Source organism: Pongo pygmaeus, chromosome 11, assembly GCF_028885625.2.
Source record: "Pongo pygmaeus isolate AG05252 chromosome 11, NHGRI_mPonPyg2-v2.0_pri, whole genome shotgun sequence".
NCBI classification, from domain to species: Eukaryota; Metazoa; Chordata; class Mammalia; order Primates; family Hominidae; genus Pongo; species Pongo pygmaeus.
Genome location: NC_072384.2, coordinates 107,503,767 through 107,528,066, shown reverse-complemented (window position 1 = coordinate 107,528,066; position 24,300 = coordinate 107,503,767). Strand labels below are relative to the sequence as shown.

The 24,300-nt window shown below is 41.0% G+C and overlaps 1 protein-coding gene across 3 annotated transcripts in view; it reads left to right on the top strand.

The window, feature by feature from the left end:
• KLF7 (KLF transcription factor 7) overlaps window positions 1–24,300 on the top strand; it is a 163,217-nt gene that overhangs the window by 58,736 nt on the left and 80,181 nt on the right. The window contains exons 3-4 of one of the 3 annotated variants that reach the window (XM_063647831.1): window positions 12,130–12,196; window positions 13,632–13,871. In XM_063647831.1, the coding sequence (XP_063503901.1) occupies window positions 13,770–13,871 (102 nt within the window). In that variant the 5' untranslated portion in view covers window positions 12,130–12,196; window positions 13,632–13,769. Of the gene's footprint in view, window positions 1–12,129; window positions 12,197–12,429; window positions 12,579–13,308; window positions 13,426–13,631; window positions 13,872–24,300 lie in introns of those variants that run through there. The other 2 variants (XM_054478879.2, XM_063647830.1) reach the window with 2 other exon arrangements.

Here is a 24,300-nt window from a genome sequence, read left to right as displayed (position 1 = left end):
GGGGTTTCACTATATTGGCCAGGCTGGTCTCGAACTCCTGACCTGGTGATCCTCCTGCCTTGGCTTCCCAAAGTGCCGGGATTACAGGAGGGCAGTTTTTAAAAGGGTTTATCATTCTAGTGTTGTCTTTCTACATTGCCCTCTGAGATCTGATGGGGTAAAGCAAAGGATACCAACTAAGCTTGCGGGCTTTGGAGTCACCTCACCTGTTCCTATCACTTAGATGTTGTGTGGTCCAGGACCAGTTACTTAACGTCTCTGTGCCACAGTTTTCTTATATGTGTATAATAGGTATATGATTAGTAGCTAATTGAGACAGTTGTGAGCATGAAATAATATATGTAAAGCATTCAGACAGTGCCTGGCACATAGCAAACTTTATACATGTTAGCTGTTCTTATCAGGCCTATCCAATTTATAGGTGATATGGAATCGAGAAAAAGAGCAAATGTTTTAGACCATAAAATCAAGAATGTAAAAAAGATTTTGACAGAAAGGAAATGAGCCAAATATAAACAGATGAAGTTTAATAAGTACACATAAAGGTCCTGTCTTGGGGTAAAACAGCAAGAATGAGGGAGGCCTATTTTTATAGTAGCGCATGTTAAAAAATGACTGATAGGTTTTTAGTTTATTATAAATTTCATATAAGTTAACCATGAGATGCACTTACAAAACAAAATTAGATTTAGGTTGCCTTGATAGAAATACAGTATTGGAAACAAAGGAAAATAGAACCCAACTCTGCCTCTGCACTGGTTGGACCACACTTGAAATGATAGATTTCCTTCTAGTATTCCTCACAGCAGCCACTGAAAAGTGATAATTGCCTTCACGTTCTTTAAGGGCTGGTATATGAAAAAGAAAAGATGTATTTTGGGGATGCTACAGAAAACAGAACATCCCCAATATGAATAAATTAGAGGTCTGCTGGACTACAGCTCAGTCTTAGAAAGAGATGACTATGAGACACCTGGAAATGGAATGGCCTCCTTCAGGTGGGTTGCGTGGGGGCCCCTGCTCACCTGAATGCTTAAGCCATAGCTGGCAGGATAATTCCTGGTGAAGCATGTTGCCAAGCAGACCAACAAGTAGTCACCCCTACTGCTTTGAGGAAGGGGTAGGTACTCACACAGAAGTCACATGTTGGTGGCCCATTGGCCAAATTTGGTCTGCTGTTGTGTAGTTTTTGTTCTTTGTGAAATATTTTTTTTCTTGTATATCTGGATTCCTTATCAAAATTTAAAAATCAGGCGATTTCACAAAAAAAAAAAATTCTTTTTTTTTTTTTTTTTTTTTTTTGCTTTCTTTGAAAGATAAGATGATCTAGCAGCACATGGTGGATCTGTATTGTCACAGATGGCTGGAGTTGAGCAGTAGCCATCTCCTTTAAATGGAATGTGCCTTCTCCAATTATCCAACGTCCTTACCTGGCCCACCTTACTCATTGAGGTTACCTGTCTGGTTCATAAGAATTTGAGTTTGTGATTCACATGCCAGTCTCTAGGGGCTTCCTTTACCCAGAGGGTCTAGACATTTCCTTAGTTTTGTCCTGCAAACATTAGGAGAAATTAGTTAAATCTGTGGAAGGGTGGGTAAAATTCAGATACATGTAGAGACTGGAGATGTGTTACAGAATAACTGCAAGTTTTAGAAAACACTGACATAGCAAATGTTTAAAGCTAAGTGTACATTAAGAAGCAAAAAACATTAAAAAATTTTATTTGAATTTTGGTTGCAATCTACATGTTCTAAATATATATGGTTCTTGCTGATATCTCCCTAATCTTTGAACCCGTTCCATTCTTCATAAGTCATCATGGATCCTTGCATTGTATTTATTGATGGATGGATGGACAAATGGATAGAAATCATGCAGGAAGGATGGAGAACATAGAGAAAAATGTAACCAAATGAGTACTACTGTTTCTTTCTATGATATATGATCATGTAATAAGTGTGTATTAAGTATTCTGTGTCAAGCATTGTGCCAGGTTTTAGGGGATGCAAAAAAGGAGTAAAAAACACAGACATGTTCTGAGGACCTTATTATTTTTGCCCTTATCGTTAGTTTCAGCTTAAAAGTTAGGACTCTAAAATTTGAAATCCAGGCTCATTGGGTTCAAATCCAGGCCGTACTCCTTCTGTGCTCTGTAATTTTGAGCAATTTACTTAACCGCTTAATAAAATAAGGATGATGCCAATAATATCTATTTCCTGATGTTGTTTGGAGGATTAAATGAGAGAATCATGTAAGAGCATTTAGTACAGCACTCAGCGCTTAGTGAGCATTCAATAAATTATTCTAAACTAGCTTCATTCAAATACCTGCAGAAGGAACATCAAAATGAGAAAAGAAGGTTCATTTGTGTGGACACACACACACACACACACACACACCTTCACTCAAAACTGGTCTTACTTTCACACTTCTCTTCCCTTTCCTCCTTCTGCCCTTTATCTGCTGCCTCCTCCTTCTCTTTTCTCTATGACTTCAAAGTTAATTTTTTTAACAATTTATCATAAACTTTTTAAACATATAGCAACATTGAAAATTTTTTCCAGTAAATAACCATAAATAGGTGAGATTCTGTGCTCTAGAGGCATTGATTCACACTAAGCAAAGTTACAAGGAGCTAGAATAACAATGTGTATCTATTATATTTCTTTCTCCCTTATCCTCTGGTATTTGACTTCTGTCTTTTATTTAATACTATTTTTTTTGTATTGTAGTTCCTGTATTTTATTGTATTTGTTCACACTTCCTCTCTGGAATAGAAGAAATAAGAAACAAGTATGTAAATAAATAAAAATAGATACTATGTGTTTACAAAGGGAAATCTCATATAAGTCAGTTCATTCAAAAGAGGAAATCACAGATCAGAAGGTTGCTATGGTAAAGACAAATCAAAAAGGGGAAATTCTACGTTGTCAAATACTTAGTAAAACTACTAAAGTAGATCTGTTTCCATTCTAAATTATTTTTAAAGGTCACTTAGGACAACAGTTACCCCAGGGCAGTGTGGAAGAAAGTTATATTTAACCAGTCCTTACTCTTTAGCTTTCCTTTGGCTAATGCTGTTACTAGTTCACAAAAAGGCCTGTTATTGTATCACCTTTTGAAATGTTACAATATTCAAGATTATAGTTTCCCTTAAAATGTGATAAATGCAACAGTAACTGTTTCTTAATAGATTGAGAAGTGCCTTAAATTCTGAAAAATATATTACTCTAAATCCCTCTGTAAAGTGGGTTCTTTGAGAACATCTCATATACTTTGGGCAGATTTTGGTAATAGTAATTATGAAAATTTTTCTACGTGCCTTAGAACTTCTATATTCTTTCAAGCACTTTTGATATCATTTGAGCTAATATCATCTGCTCCTGTTTAGGCCAAGCTGACAGAATCTAGCACAAACAATATGGTGTCCAAAGAATACTATAGAAAGCAATATTATTTTAAAATTTTATTAAAGATATTTTGTATGTTCTTTAATAAATTGTTTTTTAAAATAATAGTTTTGAACATGTAGAAAGGACAAAACAAAAGAGGATTGCTTTAACATGAATATTCCTCAAAGGTTGAAAATTGATATCACAGAAAAGGAAAGGATTGGGGCTTATATGTGGCACAAGGAGAGCTGGGTGGAATTTCCCATTTGGACAAATTGGGTAAGAGGAGTAAGCCTCTCTGAGTTATGCTACCTTTTGGTCTTCATCAAATGAGATTGCACTGGCTTCCCAAATAATGACCAAAGGGAGGCAGAGCAGCTAAGGGCATACCTTCCACGATGCCCAGTTTGGGAGAAGCCAAAATGAAATGACACAGTATAAAGCATGACCACATTTGCTTCAAACAATCTTTAAGCATTGCAAAGCGGAAGGAGAAGAGAGGAGAATTGTGAAGCATTCTGAGGGGGGCATTGAAGCATTATTTCTCTCATTTAGATGGCACAAATGGAGGAATTTTTTTTTTTTTTGAGATGGAGTCTCACTCTGTCGCCCAGGCTGGAATACACTGGTGCGATCTCGGCTCACTGCAAGCTCCGCCTCCCGGGTTCATGCCATTCTCCTGCCTCAGCCTCCGGAGCAGCTGGGACTACAGGCGCCCGCCACCACGCCCGGCTAATTTTTTTGCATTTTTAGTAGAGACGGGGTTTCACCACGTCAGCCAGGATGGTCTCGATCTCCTGATCTCGTGATCTGCCTGCCTCGGCCTCCCAAAGTGCTGGGACTACAGGCGTGAGCCACCGCGGCCGGCCGAAATGGAGGATTTTAAAGCATGTGATAACTTACTCCTGAGGAGACCAGGGACAGCATTAAAAACTATGGCTCAGCTGAGTTTTCAAAGCACTCAAGTAAGCATCCTTCTGGTAAAGAAAATTTAGTCAGATTCAAATGAGAAACTAGTCAGAAAAAAAAAAAACAAAACCTGCTTCTGACATTATTAATTTTTCAAACTATCTAGATCTATCATATACATAAAAACTCATCATTGAGCACTTGTGGAATAGGTATCTCTCACTTAAAGGAATGGTCATTGTCAGCAAAGTTTGCAGTACAGAGACTTTCCATCAAATCAATCTTATTCTCCCATTGATTTCGATTACAAAATCCAAGATGCATTCTGCTGTTAAATCCCATTAACTGCATGCCAAGCCCTTTGGAAATGGCACTTTTAAAAGAAAAATGATAATATTCTGATAAAACATTGACAGTGATATTTAACATATTAATAATTACACTGTGTTGTATTCAACATGTCACAACAAAAAATGCTCAGGATGAAACACAACACTATCTTACAAATTGTGCCTCACATGCCACAAAAGCTAAGAATCTCTAAAACATTAGCAACTTGATTTCTCACTGGCTTCACAGCTATCTGGGCATTTGTGTCATTGCACAGCAAAATTAATTCTTTTTACTATTTTTAAAATTTTTTCTCATTTCCTACTGGCTTCTTTTCCAAAATCTTTGTCTAGAGACCCCTGAATAGCTTGTGATGCTATTCTTAGATGGGGAAAATCATCCAATCAGGTTCAATCATAGCAGCTTATCCTAGTGCTTGCTGGGATCTCCCTACCATTGGAGGAACTGGGCATCTCCTGAAAGCAATGTTGCAAAAGGAAGCAGTAGATCTGATGAAGGTTGGACTAGACACTTCAAATGCCTTGTCTAACTTCTGAGACACAGTACTACTCTCTCAGAAATTGATACTGGTAATATGTCTGTGTTTACCATTTTATTTTCAACCTAAGTCCTTTGCATAATATATATTAAATGACTGAATGGTTTACATAATATATGTTGAATGACTGATTGAATTCAAATGATGATTTTGTTCTTCACAGAGGATACTGATACTTTAGGTGCTGATAGCTCAAGCTAGAAAAGTGACTACTGATATTTATCTCCACAGGAATCATGTAACACGGGTCATAATGACATTCAAAGTCCAACATTCTAAGGTTGGACAGAGCATTCTTGACAGTGAACTTTTGCTGGACTTGTGAATTCCTTACCTTTATCATGATGGTAGGTGAATTTTTGTTAAGCAATAGATCACTTGAGTTAGAAGGAAGCAGCAAATTGTCTCCTGGGTCACACGCCCATAACTCACAATCTACCAGGCCCCTCTTTTATCCATTTTGTATGACCCACTGCAATGTAAGATGTAACATTCAGGGTTGGCTTTGGCATTTTATTTAAAAATAAATGTTTTGTTAAACTATAATATACCCACAGAATTCTAAAAGCTAGTGGCAAGATTGGGATGTCTTCTGAAGAAGATAATAAGAGTTCTTGGTTAATTCACTGAGACCATTTTTTAAAGCCTATCATGTCTAGAAATCTCAATATGTTAGTGTCTTAAAATTAAACAAACCTAGGAAGTCAGACCCATGCTAATTAAACTCACAAAAAACACACATATTAACTAAAATGTCTTTGGATGTTTGACATTGACAATAGCAATAGTACTGCCACAGTGACCAGGCTCCTGTGGTTGTAACCAGTACCTTTTCTCCTGTAGGCAGAACAAGTGGGAAGTCAAATTATGGGCAGAAAGTGAGCACAGAATGAAGACAGAGAGACGTATTTTCAAGAAATATTTTTATCCAGGACACTAGAGGCCTGATGAGACTACCATTTCATTTTTCTCAGTTATGAAACAGCTCTCACAAGTGGCCACATACATGTTCTCATGTTCTTCCAAATTCAAACCATGTTTCTCAGGCAGTCTTGTTTACCAACCTCCGCCTCTCTGACACTCATGTTTTCTACGACACAACCCAAGTTCACACTTTCCTCCACGGTAGTAAGATTGTGAAGGGAAGAAAAAGTCAGTACACAAAAATATTTATTAATGATAGGGCCACTTATAAATTAGTCCCCCACTCAAACATCCCTTCTTAACAATCTTCTCTCCTGCTCTCATAGTAGCAAACATTTACAATACAATGCAATATATTCGATTATACTGCAAAGTAAAATTGCAAATCGTGCCAAAAGTGTTAGATTTTATGATGTCAATGAAAGTAAGGTTGATAAGGCCACTGGCAAATAGAGATTTGTAGAGTTTAACAAGTGAAGGTAAAAATCAACAGGGAGGGTGACTATATTGCTGCTTCAGAAGAGAATACTTTGAATACAAAAAACCAATAGAGACCCTTGGGGAAACTGATGAAGCTCTCTAACATTTTTACAAAATGACCCTCTTTTTGATTATCTTGTAAAAGTCAAATATGAAATAAGGCATATTGTAAGCTGTGATGGGGAGAAAAAGTAATAACTTTTCCTCCCTTATCACAAGGTTTATGGCTGACACTCCTATAACAAAAGACAGTTTAACAAGAGAAAAATATCACAAATCTATTTAATCAAAGTTTTACATGACACGGGAGGCTTCAAAAATAAAGACACAAAGACCCAGGGAAAACTGTATTTTAATGCTTAGGTGTGATGAAGGATGAACAGTTGCGTTGAAGTAGGATTGAATAAAAAGGAGGTATGGCCTAAAGTTAATAAACTGGAAACTTAACAAGGCCTGTTTGTTCAGATTCTCTTTGGCCTCTAGGGAGGGGCAGAACACCTGTCACATGAAGGTCTTCAGGGCAAAAGGGAGGAGGTCAGAGAGTGACCTTCTTAGGTTTTATGGCTTGCTTTGAGGGAGAGAAATTTCAGTTTCTATGATCTGTTTCAGGAAAGAAAATAGGAGTAGGGGAAGGTCAGAGAGAAATTCCTGCTTTAGTGGCTCTCCCAATCTCCTTTGGCTCAAAATACTCAGCATGTCAAGGTGCCATACATATTGGGGTATTGTGTTCTGGGCCCCAACCGGTGCTTTACATTTTGTAGAAAAATTAAACCAACAATAACTTTCTTGATTTATTCATTTTACAATTAGCACATAGTTATACTAACAAGGTACATATTGTTAAATACAGGCATACTTTGAAAATATTGCTGAGTTTGGTTACAGCCCACTGCAATAAAGCAAATAAAGTGGGTCATGCAAGTTTTTTGTTTCCCAGTGCATATGAGTTATATTTACCCTATACTCTAGTAAGTGTGCAATAGCATTGTGTCTAAGAAAAAACAATGTACATACCTTAATTTTAAAATATTTTGCTACTAAAAATTGGTAACTATCATCTGAGCCTTCAGCAAGTCATAATCTTTTTCCTGGTAGAAGGTCTTTCCTCAATGTCAATGGCTGCTGACTGATCAGAGTGGGTTGCTGAAGGCTGGAGGGGCTGTGGCAATTTCTTAGAAAAAGACAACAATAAATTTTGTCACATTGATGCTTCCTTTCATGACAGGTTTCTCTGTAGCATGCAATGCTGTTTGATAGCATGTTACCAAAAGTACACCTTCTTTCAAAATTAAGAGTCAATCCTCTCAAACCCTGTGATTGCCTTATCAACTCATTTTATGTATAATAATATTCTAAATAGTTTGTCATTTCAACAATGTTCATAGCATCTTCACCAGAAGCAGATTCCATCTCAGAAAAGAACTCTCGTTGCTAATCCATAAGAAGCAACTCCTCATTCATGTAAGTTTTATCATGAGATTGCAGCATTTTTGTCACCTCTTTGGGCTCTACTTCTAGTTCTTCTGCTGTTCTTACTATATCTGCAGTTACTTTCTCCACTGAAGTCTTGAACCCCTCAAAGTCACCCAGAAGGGTTGGGATCAACTTCTTCTAAACTCCTGTTAATGTTGATATTCTGACCTCTTCCACAAATGAATCACAAATGTTCTTAATAGCATCTAGTATGGTGAATTCTTTTCATAACGTTGTTAATTTACTTTGCCCAGATCCATCAGAAAATCACTATCTATGGCAATTATAGTCTTATGAAATGTATTTCCTTAATAATAAGATTTAAAAGCTGAAATTATTCCTTGATCCACAGGCTGCATAATGGATGTTGTGTTAGCAGGCATGACAACATGTACAACTCCTTATATATCTCCATTAGAACTCTCGGATGGCCAGGTGCATTGTCAATGAGCAGTAACATTTTGAAAGGAATCTTTTTTCCTAAAGAGTAGGTCTCAACAGTGAGCTTAAAATATTCAGTAAACCATCATATAAATAGATATGCTGTCATCCAGGCTTTGTTCTTCTATTTATAGGTAGAGCAGATTTAGTATAATTCTTAAAGGCCCTACAACTTTCAAAATGGTAAATGAGCATTGTCTTCAACTTAAAGGAACCAGGTGCATTAGATCCTAACAAGAGAATCAACCTGTCCTTTGAAATTTTGAAGCCAGACATTGCTTTCTTCCTCTAGCTATGAAAGTCCTAGAGAACATCTTCTTTCAATGGAAGGCTGCATCATCTACCCTTATCAATGATTTTAGCTCAGTCTTTTGGATAATTTGCTGCATCTTCTACATTAGTACTTGCTCCTTCCCTTGTACTTTAATGTTATGGAGATGACTTTTTCCCTTAAACCTCATAAATCGACTTCTGCTATCTTCCAACTTTTCTTCTGCAACTTCCTCATCTCTCTCATCCTTCATAACATTGAAGAGTCAGGGTTTTGCTCTGGATTAGGTTTTAGCTTAAAAGAATGTTGTTGCTGGTTTGATCTTCCATCCACACCACTAAAACCTTCTCCATATCAGCAATAAAGCTGTTTTGCTGTCTTATCATCTGTGTGTTTATTGGAGTAGCATTTTTAATTTCCTTCAATAACTTTTTCTTTCCATTCACAGAGTGACCAACTGTTTGGTGTAAAGGCCTAGCTTTTGGTCTATCTCAGTTTTTGATATACCTTCTTCACTAAGCTTATGTCTAGATTTTGATTTAAAGAGATATGTCACTCTTCCTTTCACTTGCACACTTAGAGGCCATAGTGGGGATATTAATTGGCCTAATTTCATTATTGTTGTGTCTTAAGGAATAGGGAGGCCTGAGGAGAGGAGGGGAAGAGCCAGTTGGTGGAGTAATTAGCATGCACACACACACTAGTTACTAAGTTCTATGTCTTATTTGGGCACAGTTCATGGTGCCTTAAAACAATTACAATGGTAAAACCGAAATAACTGACCACAGATCACCATATCAGATATAATAACAAAAAAAGTTTGAACTATTGTGAGGATTACCAAAATGTTACATAGAGACACAAAGTGGGTACATGTTGTTGGGAAAATTGTGCTGTTAAGACTTGTTCCAAGCAGGGTTGCCACAAACCTTCAATTTATATAAAAAAGCAGTATCTGCAAGGCATAATAAAGCTATGCACAATAAAATGAGGTATGCCCATATAGGACAGAATAAATGTATTTTAATAACATTGAGTTTTATTTTCAAATAAAGTCTTAAGCAAACCTTTCTTCACTGATTGGTCTGAAATTTGGTCCCAGTTTTAAGTAGATTTACTTTGAGGAGTACTAATCACACTGGGATAATAAAGACTTCCTATACTAATGAAGCAAAACTTTACTGGTGGAAACAGCCTGATGCCTTTAATGTGTGTATTCACATATTAAATTTTTACTATTTTATTCTTAAAATATCCTCATTTATTTCTAAGCTCTCCCGGGTGGGGGGATAATTTATTATTTACTCTAGGGTGTTTCCTATAGGATCACTTCCAAAGAGTGACATTATTAGAAGTAAAATGAATACCTCCCAAGGCAATACTTGCGGAGAAGACAGATTTTGGAGTCAATTTAGAGGCAGACCTGTATTCTAATCTGCTTTTACCCACTTACTAGACACATGGTAATGAGCAAATTACATGCACTCTCTAAACTTTAGTATCTTCATCTATAAAAATGGAGCACTAATAGTTCCCTCACAGGATTGTGGAGATCAGAGGTATGTGTAAAATGCTAGGTACAAAGAAGGTAATCAGTAAGTGGTAGTTACAACAGTGCAGTTTATTTTGGTTTGCTGAACTGCCAAAGTTCTCTTGTGATCTTAATTTGTTGATTACTTTGTACATTTGGATACCTTGCATGTGTTTTGCAATGTGAATCTTGGGTCTCTAGGCTATAAAAAGTAGCTAAATATAACTAATATTGAAAATGTGCCTTTCAGAATGCCTTGCTGCATAAATCTCTTAAAATGAATCTAAAATATTCTACAAAGCTTGGAGCAAAGATCATAATCAGGTTTGCAGTATTTGCTTTGTAAAATTTTGGTTGAGTCCTTTTGCACGTCAGACGGCTGATAGTTACGTAGGAAAAGTCTCAATGGAAGCCCCCTCCTCCGGCCCCACCCAAGCAATTTTTGTAAACACACACTGACTTAAAGCTGAGGAACCCCATTTTTCATCATACAAAGCTCAGTACAGAACAGTGTGGGGAGTCAGATGCTCTTAGATTTGAACCCCTGCTTGACCACTTCCAGGTTGTGAGACCTTGACCAACTTAGTATTTCCAAGCCTGGGTATCTTCATCCATAAAGTTGGGGATTATAAAAGTACATACCTTGGGGCTGTCCTTAAGATTAAACGAGACATTGCATATAAAATGTTTATGCACATACGGCACATTTGAAGTGCTTAATAAATGGGAACTATGATTTGTAAAATCTTCAAACTCACGTTAACCGATATGTCCTATTTTATTCAAAAATGATTATAATGTAACACACACAAAATAAGTTCACTTGAGTCTCAAGTACCAAATTATATGGTTGGTCTTGCCTCACCTTTTGCCTCTAGTTTTCTATACACAAGTTCCTTTCCTTCCCCTATTATTCATGAACATGTTTTTTGCCCTAGTGTTTCTCAATGGTTCCTGCCCATCCCCCCAGTTGAAATAGCATGGGGGTCAGGGGTGAGCATGGAGAAGGGGAGACCTTGTAACAAACTAGCAAGGGGTTTCTACCTTTCCTCTATCTCCAAGATTCTATTAATAGTATATTCTCCTAAGGGTCCTATTAGTTTACATAGCTCAATGGGGGAGACAATGATAAGCTAATCTTTAGTATTCACCTAATAGTGTCAGATACTATGCTAGGTGAGTTACCAAAGATATTTTGACTCTTCGTAACAACTAGACAACGCGGATCCCACTATTTCTGTTTCTGAGATGGGTAGATACAAGTTCTGACCCAGTAATTCGCTCAAAGTCATGCAGCTAGTTAGCTGGCAGCGTCCCTGCACATCTAATTGCAGATGCATCTGGATCTACATTAGAGTAAATGTTCCAATTATACTCATACAATGAATGCTATGAATCTGGCCAACAGAATTCCAGACACTAACAAGTAAATAAATCAGGCTTTCCTCAATCCCAGTAATTCATGTTTAATATTCCTTGGCAAATACTGAATTTCAATCTGTGCTTGTTTCATAGAGTAGAATCTTTCAAATGTTGTGTTATCGAGTCCTACATAGTCAAAGGGAGGGGAAACACAAGGAGGGTGATTAAGGTGAAGCGTTTCTTCCATTACTGGTAGAACGAAGTTTCTCATCTCTTAAGCACCGAATTCTGCAATCATTCCAAAAGTGGAAGCTCAGCTCACAGCGCATTTTGGGGAAGCTTAAACCACACTAACCATTTAAGGTCAAGCAAACAATTGGCCAACCCTAACGTGTATTGTGCAGGGTTTTCATCTCAGATGTAACAGATCTCTCTATGTCTACATCCCAACTCCAGAAAACGAGAAATCGAGTTCCTCCTCTAACCATCGCAGCTCTGAAGACACCTCGCTGGAGACCCCATGGTGAGCCTCATCACGTAAAGGCCCCCTCGCAAGCTGCCGGTTCCAGCTTGCGCCCCACGTCTACCTAGGCTCCCTCTAGCCTCTTTAACGCACAGTCGAGCAACAGGCCCCTTACAATCAACTCTAGCCGCCGGACTCCCGACCAGGTCTCTCGCTCGGGGTCAGAAGCAGGAGCGGGAGGGCGGCGGCGGCCGCCGGGCCCGCGGGGCGGGGCGGGGACTGTGCGCAAGCGGGGGGCGGGCGCAGGCCGCGGTCTCGCTCCGCTCGCCTTTGTTCTCTCCCATTGTGTGGCACTTCCTCCTCAGGCGCTTCTTCTCTGCACCCTGGCAGCCTGTGGGGAGTTCGGGAAGGGGCCCTGGATGCCTTTTCTGCTTGTTTTTGAGTACGTGAGGACCTCCCCGGCACCGCCTCGCGCGGGTCCCTGCCCCGTGCCCAGGCGGAGGCGGGGTGGCCAGCGTCCTTCCTTCCCGCTCCGCGCCCTCGGCGGCTTCCCCGCGGCCCCCTGCGCCGCGCCCCCTCCAGGAGGCGTCCTGACCCCTCACTCCGGACTTTCACCTCCCGACCGCCAGCCTCAGGGCCGCCGCGGCGACGCGCGACCCCTTCCCTCTGAGGGGCGCGGGCTCCGGCAGTGGAGGGTCGACCCTCGTGGAGGGTCGGAGGCCGGCGACCAGCCCGCGCCCAGCCGACCCGGCGTCCCGGGAGCTGGCGCGAGTGTCGCCACGACCCTGCCCGTCCCTTGCGCTCCCGCTCCCCGGCCGCCGGGCGGTCGCCTCAGCCCCCTTATATAGCCCTCTAAAAATAGCTCGCCTCGCACCGCCTTGTAAGGCAGCAGGGAGATCCGCAGCGCGCCAATCCGCGCCCGCCGCCAGGGCCAAGCCCCGCCCCAGGCCCTGCTCCGGGCTCCCCATTGGTCCTCAGTGACTTCATGAGCCCCCTGTTTACCTTACATGGTCACACGCGGCCTAATGGACGCCCTCCTCCGAGATCCCACGGCTGCGCGGAGAACCGAGCGGAGGGAGGGAGTTTCGGGAGGGGGAAGAGCAGGAGGAGGAGAAAAGGGAGGGGGAAGACTACAAACTAGCAAGGATGGGGTGGGGGGTGGGGAGGGAAGGGAAGGTGGGGGGAAGAGAAGCGATCGCGAGAGAAAAAAATGCAACCTCCCAAAATAAAGAGCAAAGATTGCATTAGGAGCGAACAGCGCTGCAGAAATAGATGGCAGCTTCGTGTCAGTGAGTTTGCATCCCCCTTCCTGATCCACGAGCTGGAGTGATTAGAGCCCTGGAAGGGAATTGTTACTCCCGTGGAGAAGTCCCCTTTTCCTGGCAGTCGTCTGCACTGTACACGCTGGATGCCTCTCTCCATCCACCCCACTCACTCGCTCCTCTCTCACCTCCTCTCTCCCTCTCCTGCATTGATTTTTTTTTTTCCTTTTTAGTTGACTGAAACAAAACAAAACAAAAGGGCCACTGGATGTCTGCCTTCTTGGGGGGTGAGCCAGACAGACTGACAAACAAACAGCCCCAACTGTGTTCGGGGGAGGGTTTCGCCTCCCGTTTTGCCCGGCAGCAGCAGCATGGACGTGTTGGCTAGTTATAGTATATTCCAGGAGCTACAACTTGTCCACGACACCGGCTACTTCTCAGCTTTACCATCCCTGGAGGAGACCTGGCAGCAGGTGAATGATTTAAATTACTTGTGTAAATCGTGTGGTGGCGGCGGAGACGCAGGGGCTGCGTTGGTGTGGGCTCTGGGTTGAAATTTTTGTTTGTTTGTTTGATTTTTTTTTTCTTCCTTTTTGGCTGTCTGTTGTTGAAAATGTTTTCTGAAACAGTCATCTGCGCTTACCTCTCCACCCACCCCTAACCTCGTAGTGTGCCGAGCTGAGCAGCCGGTCCGAGCTGCCTGCGTTTCAGTCGCCAACACACATCCCTGCGTACACGTTGTCGGGTTTGCTGTCCCCTGTCAGAGACCTGCCGAACTTCTGGGGTTCGGAGGAGCCGGGTAGGAAGGTGGTTTGGGGTGTTAGGAGCGATTGCTGACAGGGACCACGTTCTCGCATGCATGAGCTCTACCCACTTGATACCTGAAATCAGGTTCATCTATTTCAACTGGTGCTTATGACCATCGGATGGGGGGCGGGGGAGGGTGGGCAGGAGCAAAGCGGAGTGTTTTTCAGTAATTAGCGAGTGTCAATAAAGAATAGGAGCTTCATTTTGAGATTAGAAGGTAGGCAAAAGAGAGAAGAGCCCAGTGACAAAAGATACTCAAGGAGGACGGGAAGATGTAGCTGAGGCTGACAATGAATTGTAGGTTTTCCCAGTGTGATGCCTCCAGAAAGAGAACACCCTCTATGCGTGTCCTTGTTTCTCTTTTTTGTTTAGGGTCCTTCTCTAGTTAGGCAGCACAACCTCGGACAAAAGCTGATGTGTGCTTCCATGCCTCTGACTTTGTCTTAGAGGACTAGTTAAGAAACTCCTAGGATGCTGAAGGGCACCGATGCCAAGTTGGCTAGCCGTCCCAGGGAGGATGAAGCGGGGCTGGTGACAAGTTCGCTGGGCTTTGTGAAGTGGAATAAAGAAAGTGCTGGTCAGTGGAAAGTGCTGGCTCTGCTGCGGAAACAGTGTTTTTTTCCAGCAGCGATTAGGAGCTGCTGAGGGGACATTCTGCAGGAAAGATGGTGGGTGGGGGCGGGGAGACACGGGTATTTAAAAATTCTACAGTGTGCACCGTGGAAAGTCCAAGAAGACAGTCCGGATTTGCACATAGGAAGTGTGAACTTGTACAGTCCGTCCTGGAGAAACCCGCTTGCCCTTGGGGGGAGAGCTGTGAGAGGCTTGGTGTGTGGCTGCTCGTGTAACTTCTTCGCTTAGTGACAGCAGCTTGTTAAGGCTAATGAACGGCTGAATTTCCTCTGCCGGGATCCAAAGCAGGATTTGCCAGCTTGAGGCTGAGGTGTATGTAACAGTCTCTGCTTTAGCAAAAGAGGTTTGGCTTTTGGTATAAGAAGCTGAGTGGCAAAGCGGATCCTTTAACTGTACCATTGTTGCTAGTTCACTTCTGGTCAGAGGCTGTGAGTTTTCCTCCAGGTATTGGCCTCTGGTGTCTGTGTGTCCACACATGCATTCTTGTCCAAGGACGCTAGCAGATGCTTGACTCTGTCTCTCTGTAAACACATACACAGTTCACATATTTTTAGTATAAAGTCTTTCTTCAATGCATGCTTTTCCTTATCCTTAACGAGAGTGTATCTCATGAAGGGTCTCACTGGATCTTTTTTTTCCTTTTATTTCCAATGCTAATTAAACCAAAATGTTGCCTGAATTTCATTTTCTGAAATAGCCTTCATTTCACACTGTCAGCCCACTGGTATGGAATCGGTTGCATATTAACAACTGTCTAGACAGGTTAGAGAAGGGAATCTGTTGATTTAGTCAGCCTGCCCAAGGCAGCCCTTGTTTGTGACTGTTAAGCAGTGTTAGAAGGAAGAAAGTTGGCTTTATTTGTTAGAACGTTCCCTACTGATGAATCATGCAACTTTGTTTTGGTTCAAGTTTTCAGAGTAGTAAAGCCAGATTTGGAGGAAGGTCTCTTCACAGGAAACCTGCTTTTCTAGATCTGGCTAGACCATCCAGGACAAACTCTAGATCTGCAAAGAAACATCATTGGTTTGACAATTAGAGGATGTATTATATCTATTGTTTCCTAAGAAGCCATCTCTGCTTTTCCTTCTCCCCTCCTCCCCCTGCTCCTCTGCCTCCTCCCCATTCAGGGAAGCTCTAGTTTAGTTTCTACAGGCAAAGGATTTTTCACCCCTCGGAACCCCCTCATTTCTTGCCTTAACCCTCTCCAACTGCCAGCCACTCTCACCTTAAAACCCTTAGCCAACTTATTCAGCGGCGTGCTTATAGCCAACGCTGATGCATAGCTTGTGGGGAAGCACTGATAAACAATATATCACTCCGGTGAGCTTTATGCTCTGGACTCCGTAATCACAACTGCTCTATATAAAGGCGACTAGGACCATAGGTTTACACTGATGACAAAACCTTTAACCTCTATCCCTTCCTTCTTCCCCCTCCCAAAACCGTCTTGCTGCTTCTGAGTATAAGGGGTGGTGATGGTGATATGCAACCGTTAGTTCCAAATCAACTATCAGATAATGAAATTTTGAGACTCTTTTGCTCAAAACAGCTCAACAAGGTTTCTGCAAAGAACCCCAGACAGGAAGAAGTTTCTTTATGCTCTGGGGTAATCAGATTTTAGAGGTCAAATGAGGAGTAATTATTAGATGTTCTTCTTAAAGTGAACAATGTACCTGGGCTCGTGGAGATGAGCAAAATGTGGTGATTCTGATAATCTGACTTGGTTTCTAGAGAAAGAGTGGCTTCGATGATAAACTCAAGAACATTTTTACATTTGAAAATTGAAGATAAACGATTTGGGGATTTTATTTTAAACTTAGGATATGGGATAATTGTCCTGCCTAATAGTCAGTGAGCCTGTGACAAAGTCACTGACTGTGACAGGGCTACCTCCTGTCACGGAGATCCTCGTTTTGACATTGGATTTTCTGGCAATGATGCCTTAGCCACATAGCTCCAAGTCTGAAAATAATCGTTGCTGGTATAATTCTAAAATCCAAATGGACATCACGCATTAACAGCTCTCCATTCCTGGGCTCTGACTGCATACTTAAGCACTCGGCCCAAGTAACATCATCTTTCTGCCTGTCATATAACTGTAAATTACACTGTGCTTATGTGGTCTATTATTTTATAGAATTCAGCTGACGCGCAATTCTTAAGACTGCCAGCCTTAAGCGCTTTGAAACTTGTAGGAAAATTTCCAAGAGCTGTCTGAGCAAAAGTAGGAAAAGGTCAAGGGTAGGACAGAAACCAGAGTTTCTTATGGGGTACCACTTGATTATGGGTAAAGGGAAACTCATTCATGACTTTTTTTGCCAATAGAAATCATGATCTTTTTTTTTTTTTTTTTTTTTTTTAGACACACTGCTGACTTGGAAAATAAAAAGAATTTGATACAATACTTTTATTTTCTTCTAGAATATACAAAGACTTTTAGAACTTTTATATGTTTTATCTCTAGTCTGCTATTTCATGAGTGCAGGTCAAGCAGTGATGATCTAAGTCTTATTTGGACTTAGCTTTGCATCGTGTCATTGAGGAGCATCGCATGTTTGCTTGAAAAGTCTTATGGAATTATGTTTGTTGTTAATGCTGATTCATAATTAGCAGATGGGGTCAGTTTCAGGCCTCTCTTTGCTCGGAGAAAATTTTCCACTGCTACTGGAAACAAATAAATAAATCATAGAACATTCTTCTCTCCTCCCCCATTCCCCTATTGTTTTAAACTAATGGCATACTTGGCTACTGTAAGGACTAAAGTGTCCCCATAACACTGCAATTTCATCTTGGTTTCAGGCACCCTGAAACACTTTTTATGAGGGCCTTTGGTATAAGGCATCTCTAGAGGAAAACCTGCAGAAATGGTTGCATTCCAAGAACAGCCTCATGGTACCAGGGATGGGATTTGGTCTGTGAGCCACATTGCTTCTCCTTTTATGTGAAGATCTTGCCTTTGCACTTCCTTCTGCAGGCCTGGGCCGCCAGGTGCTATATCAGCCAGGAAAACAAAGCAAACTGTAGGGTCTGTCCATCCGCAGGTTTGCCTCGGTCCCCAGTTCGCAGAAAACCTTGTCATGAATTAGAATTTCTTGGCAACAGCACCACCCAGGGAAATTTGTAGACACAAAGGATCCTTGCTAGCCACACTGAAAGGATAAAATAACTGGTTTTTTTTTATGTGATTTGTGTGTTCTTTAGTTACTGTAAATCTGTTTCTTTATTTGAAACAGCAGCTTGGTAGATGAAATAAAAATATAACTGCCCATTACCCAGAATTTATCTTTATGAAGATGCAATCACTAAATAGATGTAACTCTACAAATGAAAGCACATGTGACTGCAATCAATCACACACTTAGCCTTTCTTTAATAGATTCATTTCCATGTTCCTTTAATAGACACATCTTTGTGTAGATTTAGGGGCTTCAAACATTATCATTCAGTCTACCTGTTTGCAGTTTGGTATTTTAAAGTGGGCAAACATTATAATGCAGTTATTTTTTACTACATCAGTCCTTAGTAGGGGGAAAAGAAAGTCACTATTCTTTGTTCTCCATGAACTTCCCACCCCCACTCCTTACCCTGAGGAGAATAGAATGTTGGAGTCCTATCCATTTAAAAGGCAGAGCAGAAGATGCAAGATGACAGCCTTGCCCTGAAATGATTTATGTATGGGTATGTCAGAGACCTTAAGCATCCAAATGTGGGCTGCTTCTTTCTGCCAGCCCATTCTAAACATAAATGCCAGTGGGGGCTGATTTGCCTCTCTACTTAAATGGAGATAGTTCAGAGAGGGTCCTAATGGGGCCTTTAATAGCCGTTCTTTTATGAATCTTCACATTCTACTCTCTTCAGAGAATTCTTGTGTTTTAACTTTTTGAGTACAAGAAGACATTACAGTCTTCTTTAATTGCTCTCTGTGCCTATTGAGGAAAGAAGAATACAATTTCCTCTGGCCAGTCCCATCTGGCTCAAGTTGATAGGATAGCTGGTCTGATTCCAGACGGGGTCGGTGGATGCCCTTTATCTTTTCATTTTATAGTATTGTGCAATGGGCTGTTAATTATCTTTGCTGGACCCCACGACTAGCAAATGCAGAAAATGGCTCTGTGATTCCAGTTCACTCGATATATCAGTTAGCATATGTGTTAGAATTGCGATTTGCTGAAAGTTTAGGACAGCTCCCCAACTTAACTTGAATGGTGCCAGAGGGTGAGGGGCAGAGATTTCCTCCGTCCAGAAGTCCCTTTGTTCTCCCAAATCAACTGACTGCTTGCTTAGCATAAACGATTGGGTAGGGGGTGGAATGTTTTAACCCCAAAATGCCAAATCTTACCAAGTACAGTGATTAGAAAACTCAACTACTAATGGTGTTAAAGTTGGTGAAACAGATTATAGTGTCTAATTATTCATGTTACATGTAACATTGACAAGTTGAAAAACACTCCTCTCTGTTATATTGTATACTCATTGTAGAATATACATATCCTTATTCTATCTAAAATTCCCCAAATAAACAAAATGTTGCCATTACTGGGACATGCTTTTACCTAAGATTGTTCGTGATTTTGCTCTGCCCCACCTTGCCCAGATTAGTTCCTACTAATTGGCAGAATTATTTCTACCACCCTACATCCCTTTAGTTTTCCTTCTCGGGGTATTTGGTGTGACCCTAAGAACTTGGTCCTGTTTAAATGAATCATGTCCATCCCCCCTCCATTCAAGCAGTACCACATGCTTGATATATAAATGTTACAGCTGAGCATTTGCAATAGCCTTGAGATCTGAGTCTAGTATCAGCCCAAATGAGGTGGGAGTGACTTCTGATTGTTCAGGGGGATACCATTCCTCATTGAGCTGGTAGATGGACCTAGTCACAGCTTGTGGGATTTTTGTTGTTTATATTCAAGTATAGAAAATATTCCACAGTAAATACTTCATTCTTTAAGCCCTTTTTATGTGCATAATACTGTATTTGGGCAATGCAAAATTGAATTGGATATAGATTCTGCCCTCTAGGAGCTTGACTCTAGTAAGGCAGAGAAAGCATGTTCAAAATTAAGTTAAACAGAATAGAGCATGAGTGCCAGAAAGAAGGGAAGAAAGAAACATTCAGTTCTGTGTTGGAACACTGACCTGTGCCTATCTGTATTACCCACATTGTTCCAACCTTGTTTATAAAACATGCTTGAGATTTACTAAGTTCTGTTGTGAAAAAGCTTTCAGCTAATGGCATGTTGTGGGCTGGATACTTTTAGGGCAGATGAGTATACAATGTGAATACACATGTCCATAATGGCCAGGAAACAGTGCCCATGTCTGTGCCATTCGGAAATGATTAGAGGTAATTAAAATAATTAACGTAGAGCCATATGCGATATCTATTTTTGAATGTGGGTGTATTGACATTTGCTGAGGGTCATTTTGAAAGTCAGGTTCTCAGCCTTATATCAAAGCGATGAACATAGAATCTCAGAATTTCAAATCTTGAAAGGGTCTTGGTTTCCTCAACTCTAAAATACTGGGTTGAACTAAGTGATTGTTACAGCCGGATGAGGCATTGCACTCTCCAAGGTCGCACAGCTTATTAACACTGATGGTTTCAGGGCCCAGGACTCTCAGATGCCCAGACCAGTTTACTTGCTTTCTGTCACCTGAATATACCTTGACTCACTTCTGATTCTTTTCTCTTTCTTTTTTGCCTTCAAAGGAGGCAAGAAAATTGCCTTTTTACTTTTAAGAATACTGGTACATGGAATTTTGGGATTGGCTAGGTTCTAGACCAAGTTATCGAATATTTTGGAGAATGCTTACTTGTGTAATTTGATTCTTTTTCCACTTTTAATGTGTGGTAAATTGGAAAATATACACTGTACCGAAAAAATAGCCCCCAATTATAACTCGAGTCTTATAAAAATTATTGTCATTTAAATAATAACAAATGGAGTGAGAGTATGAAGGGTATGCAGTGGGGCATATATGGTAGGGCGTTGGATGGAATATAGAGCTAGATGGAAGTAGAAAGCAACAAACGTGAAATTGCTTTGTTTCTGACACCTCACCAACAAAGAGAGTGCCCGAAACTTTACCAGCAACCCATGTACCAGTTTATGAAAATCTTTTGAAATGTTTTTAAATTCTTGAGAGGGTTGTAATAAGCAGTAGTGAAGAAACTCAACCTCTGAGAGGTTTTTCAAAAAGTCTTTTGAGGTCTGATGGATGAAGTAGGCCTAATTTTTACCATTGTCCCTAATGAGGAGAGGAAAATGGAAGGCTCACTTGACTTTTTTGCCCCAGTTTTTACCCAGTTACTTTTTGCCCTTCCCTACCTCCTTGAATTGGTAGTTACGATGGTGAAAGTTCTCTCCCGGAATGTGTCTCGCAGGTCTCTTTCACCTCTAACATCTTAGAGGTTAAAATCTCCTTCCCAGTTCAGGGCTTCTTCATCTCCTCACAGCTATACTCTACATCTCCACCTCCAGATATCTCCCTGGGTTTCAGGCCCTCATTTTTTTTCTAACCAGAAATAAGCAACAAGCAAGATGGGCTTTGGGGTTATTCTACCGTCACTTCAGCTGAATATGTCCTAAACCCCTAACTCATCAACTTCTTCCATGGACTGCTTCCTTTTTCCTGGCTTCCCTATTTCTTTTAATAATGTGATTATTCGTCTCATGATCTAGGTTTGACATTCTAGTCATTGTAACTCCTTTCTTTTTCTTGAATCTAATAAAAAATTAGATGAAAAGATCTAATTAGCGGAAGTCTAAAATTAGTTGAAAAATCCCATTGAATTGGCTTCTGAGGTGCTTTAGCATCAGCCTGTCATGGATGGCACCCTTGGCCATTGCCTTGCCACAATCCCTGTCACCTCCCTGGACTTGCCTTTCTGCCACCATCACCCCAGGTGGCCTGCTTTCAAACTCTTCATGGCTCCCTCTTATACATAGCATGAGGCCAAACTTCCAAGAGTCAGGGTGTTCCAAGACTGGGTCTACATAATATTTGCAAGTTTCCCTCCTTTTCACGTGTAGTAAATGCCATCCAAATTAAGTGACTATGCTTTTCCTGCTTCTGTCTTTATTTTTGTTGTTTCCTTTAGCCTTTTTCCTCTTCCTCCCTCTCCCCTTCCTGATTTTCTTTGTCCAAGTTCCACCCATCCCTTAACTTTCAAATGGGTGCCAAACTCCCTCCCTTGCTACCAGCCAACTGTAACTGCTATGATTTCCATACTCTTGTGCAGAACTTTTTACTTCCTCGTGATGCTTTGCAGTTTTGAGTTATAATAAAGCTTTTCTTTTTTTTTTTTCTTTTCTGTTGTGTCATTTATGCTTTAAGTTAAGTTAAATTTAAGTTTATGCTTTAAGGAGTTGGTGCCTTGGGTATAGTTTTGGTAGTCAACTTTTAATGTATCACCTGCTTCTTAGAAAGCTTTACACACTGTGGGCATTTGATAGTTATTTGAGGAGCATGTTATGACTATGACTTAAGATTTGACTATGCCTTTCTCAGTGGTTCTCAGTCATGGCTGCACCCCAGACCAATAAAATCAGTATCTCTTTAGGAAGGACCCAGGCATCAGTGTTTGTAAAGCTTTCAGGCAATTCCAGTATGCAGCCAAGGCATTGAGCCATTGGTGTATAGAGGGTTTAATGGTATATCAGAGTTGGGGTTACCTACTTCTTATATTGAAATATTTAATGACTTGTGTAATTTGGAATCCACACGACCAGAGGTTTATAGTAAAACAGGATCATGCTGGTGGATGTGCTTCATCTGGCACTTTTGTTAATAGCAGCTGCCCAAGTGTTGTTTCATCCTTCTTGCTTTGCTTTCCCTCACCCTAAAGTGTCTAAGGCAGTCTGTTTGGCTCACATTTCCTGTGACCCATCAGGAGTTTGCTTAACCTGGTCAAATTCCATATTTGGAAACTTTGTGGTGTTGGGCTTTAAACTCCAGCCTTGCTGGATTTCAAATAGTTCATTCTCAGTAGGCCGTTGGCCATGATTTTCCACTCACCTCAGCCTGCTCCATGGTTTGAAAGGGCTGGATGCATGCATGTACATCTGTTGGATGATGCTGGAGAGGCATTAGGTAGCAGCTCTCCATTTTCTTACTGACCAACCACAGTGTTTGGAAGTAGACTCTGTTTATAAAGAATTTCAAAGGATCCATCTTTCTAGTAAGAGGAGCAAAAATAAACTGTGGAAGAATTGCTGCTGAGGACATTCAGGCAAGGAGGCTGCCTTCACACCCATAGAAGGCTTAGCTCCTGTGGTAATGACTGTGGGCGTGTGGTGATCTTCACAAAGAAGCCTTAGAAACGCCTCTTTTTCAAACTGTGATGTTTGCAAAATTGTATGTCCTGTAGCTACATCCTTTCATCTGTAAACTGTCTTTGATGGGGGTATGGTTGGCAAGAGAGAACATCAGGAGAGGAGCTCAGGGTTGAAGGATGCCTTTTGGAAAGCTCAGCCCAGCTGTGAAAACGGCAATTAGCCGTGGAGCAATTGCTCTGCAAGGGAGTGCCCACCTGCTCTTGACCCCGTTCTCACATTCACCTTCCAGAGCCGAGTTAGCAGGAATTCAATGGAGTGGTCATAACATTGGTGCTTATTTTTGGAGAGGCGGCAAATTTGTTCAGCATACAAAGGAGTGGAAATAGATTCTTTCCACCCCAACACCCCCTGCCTTTTGAGCTTTTAGCCTTTGTTCATATGGGCACTTACAGACCATGTTAGTGAAGTGCAGCTTCTGACTGTGGTGTTGAAGGATGTCTTCTGTGAGGCCCTATGCAGAACTGATTCCCCTGAGAGTGATAAGATGCTGCTCAAGGTCAGACCTGAGTCGACTTCATTTCTTCCAAGATTGTTCAGCCCTAATTTGTACATTCTCCTCCCCTTCTCAAGGTTCTTGCTTTTCTTTAATACGGATCAAGAGATGGTTTCCTCTGTGATGGGGCTTTTCATGTTTGCATATGAGAATCTAACAAACATCTGTGTTGAGCTTTTGTTCTGAAGGGCTCAGGGTGTTTTGCTCCTGGTCTTTTGTCATTGGCACATTCTTTCTGTAACTAGGGAGCAGACAGATATTACAGAATTTCCCATTCAGGGGTGAGAAAATTGGGGCACAGGAAGCTTAAGCAAGTTGTCTTACTGTGGCTGCAAAGCAAATGAGTTGCAAAAAACCATTGGTGGAATAAATTTTCTCTTCCCTCTTTGCAAGTGGCTAATCTTCCTGTCATAAAAATTACCATCGTAGTACTGTCTCATATGTATCAGACACTTCCTAAAGATGATCTCATTTGAGCACCTGTATCCATCATTTCAATGAATGCTCACAACAGCTCTATGAAATGCATATTCTATTTATCCCCATTTTACAGATGGAAAAGCTGAGATTTGAGGTATTGAATGGCTTGCTTAAAATCATACAACTTGGAAGTATTTGAGCTGGGAT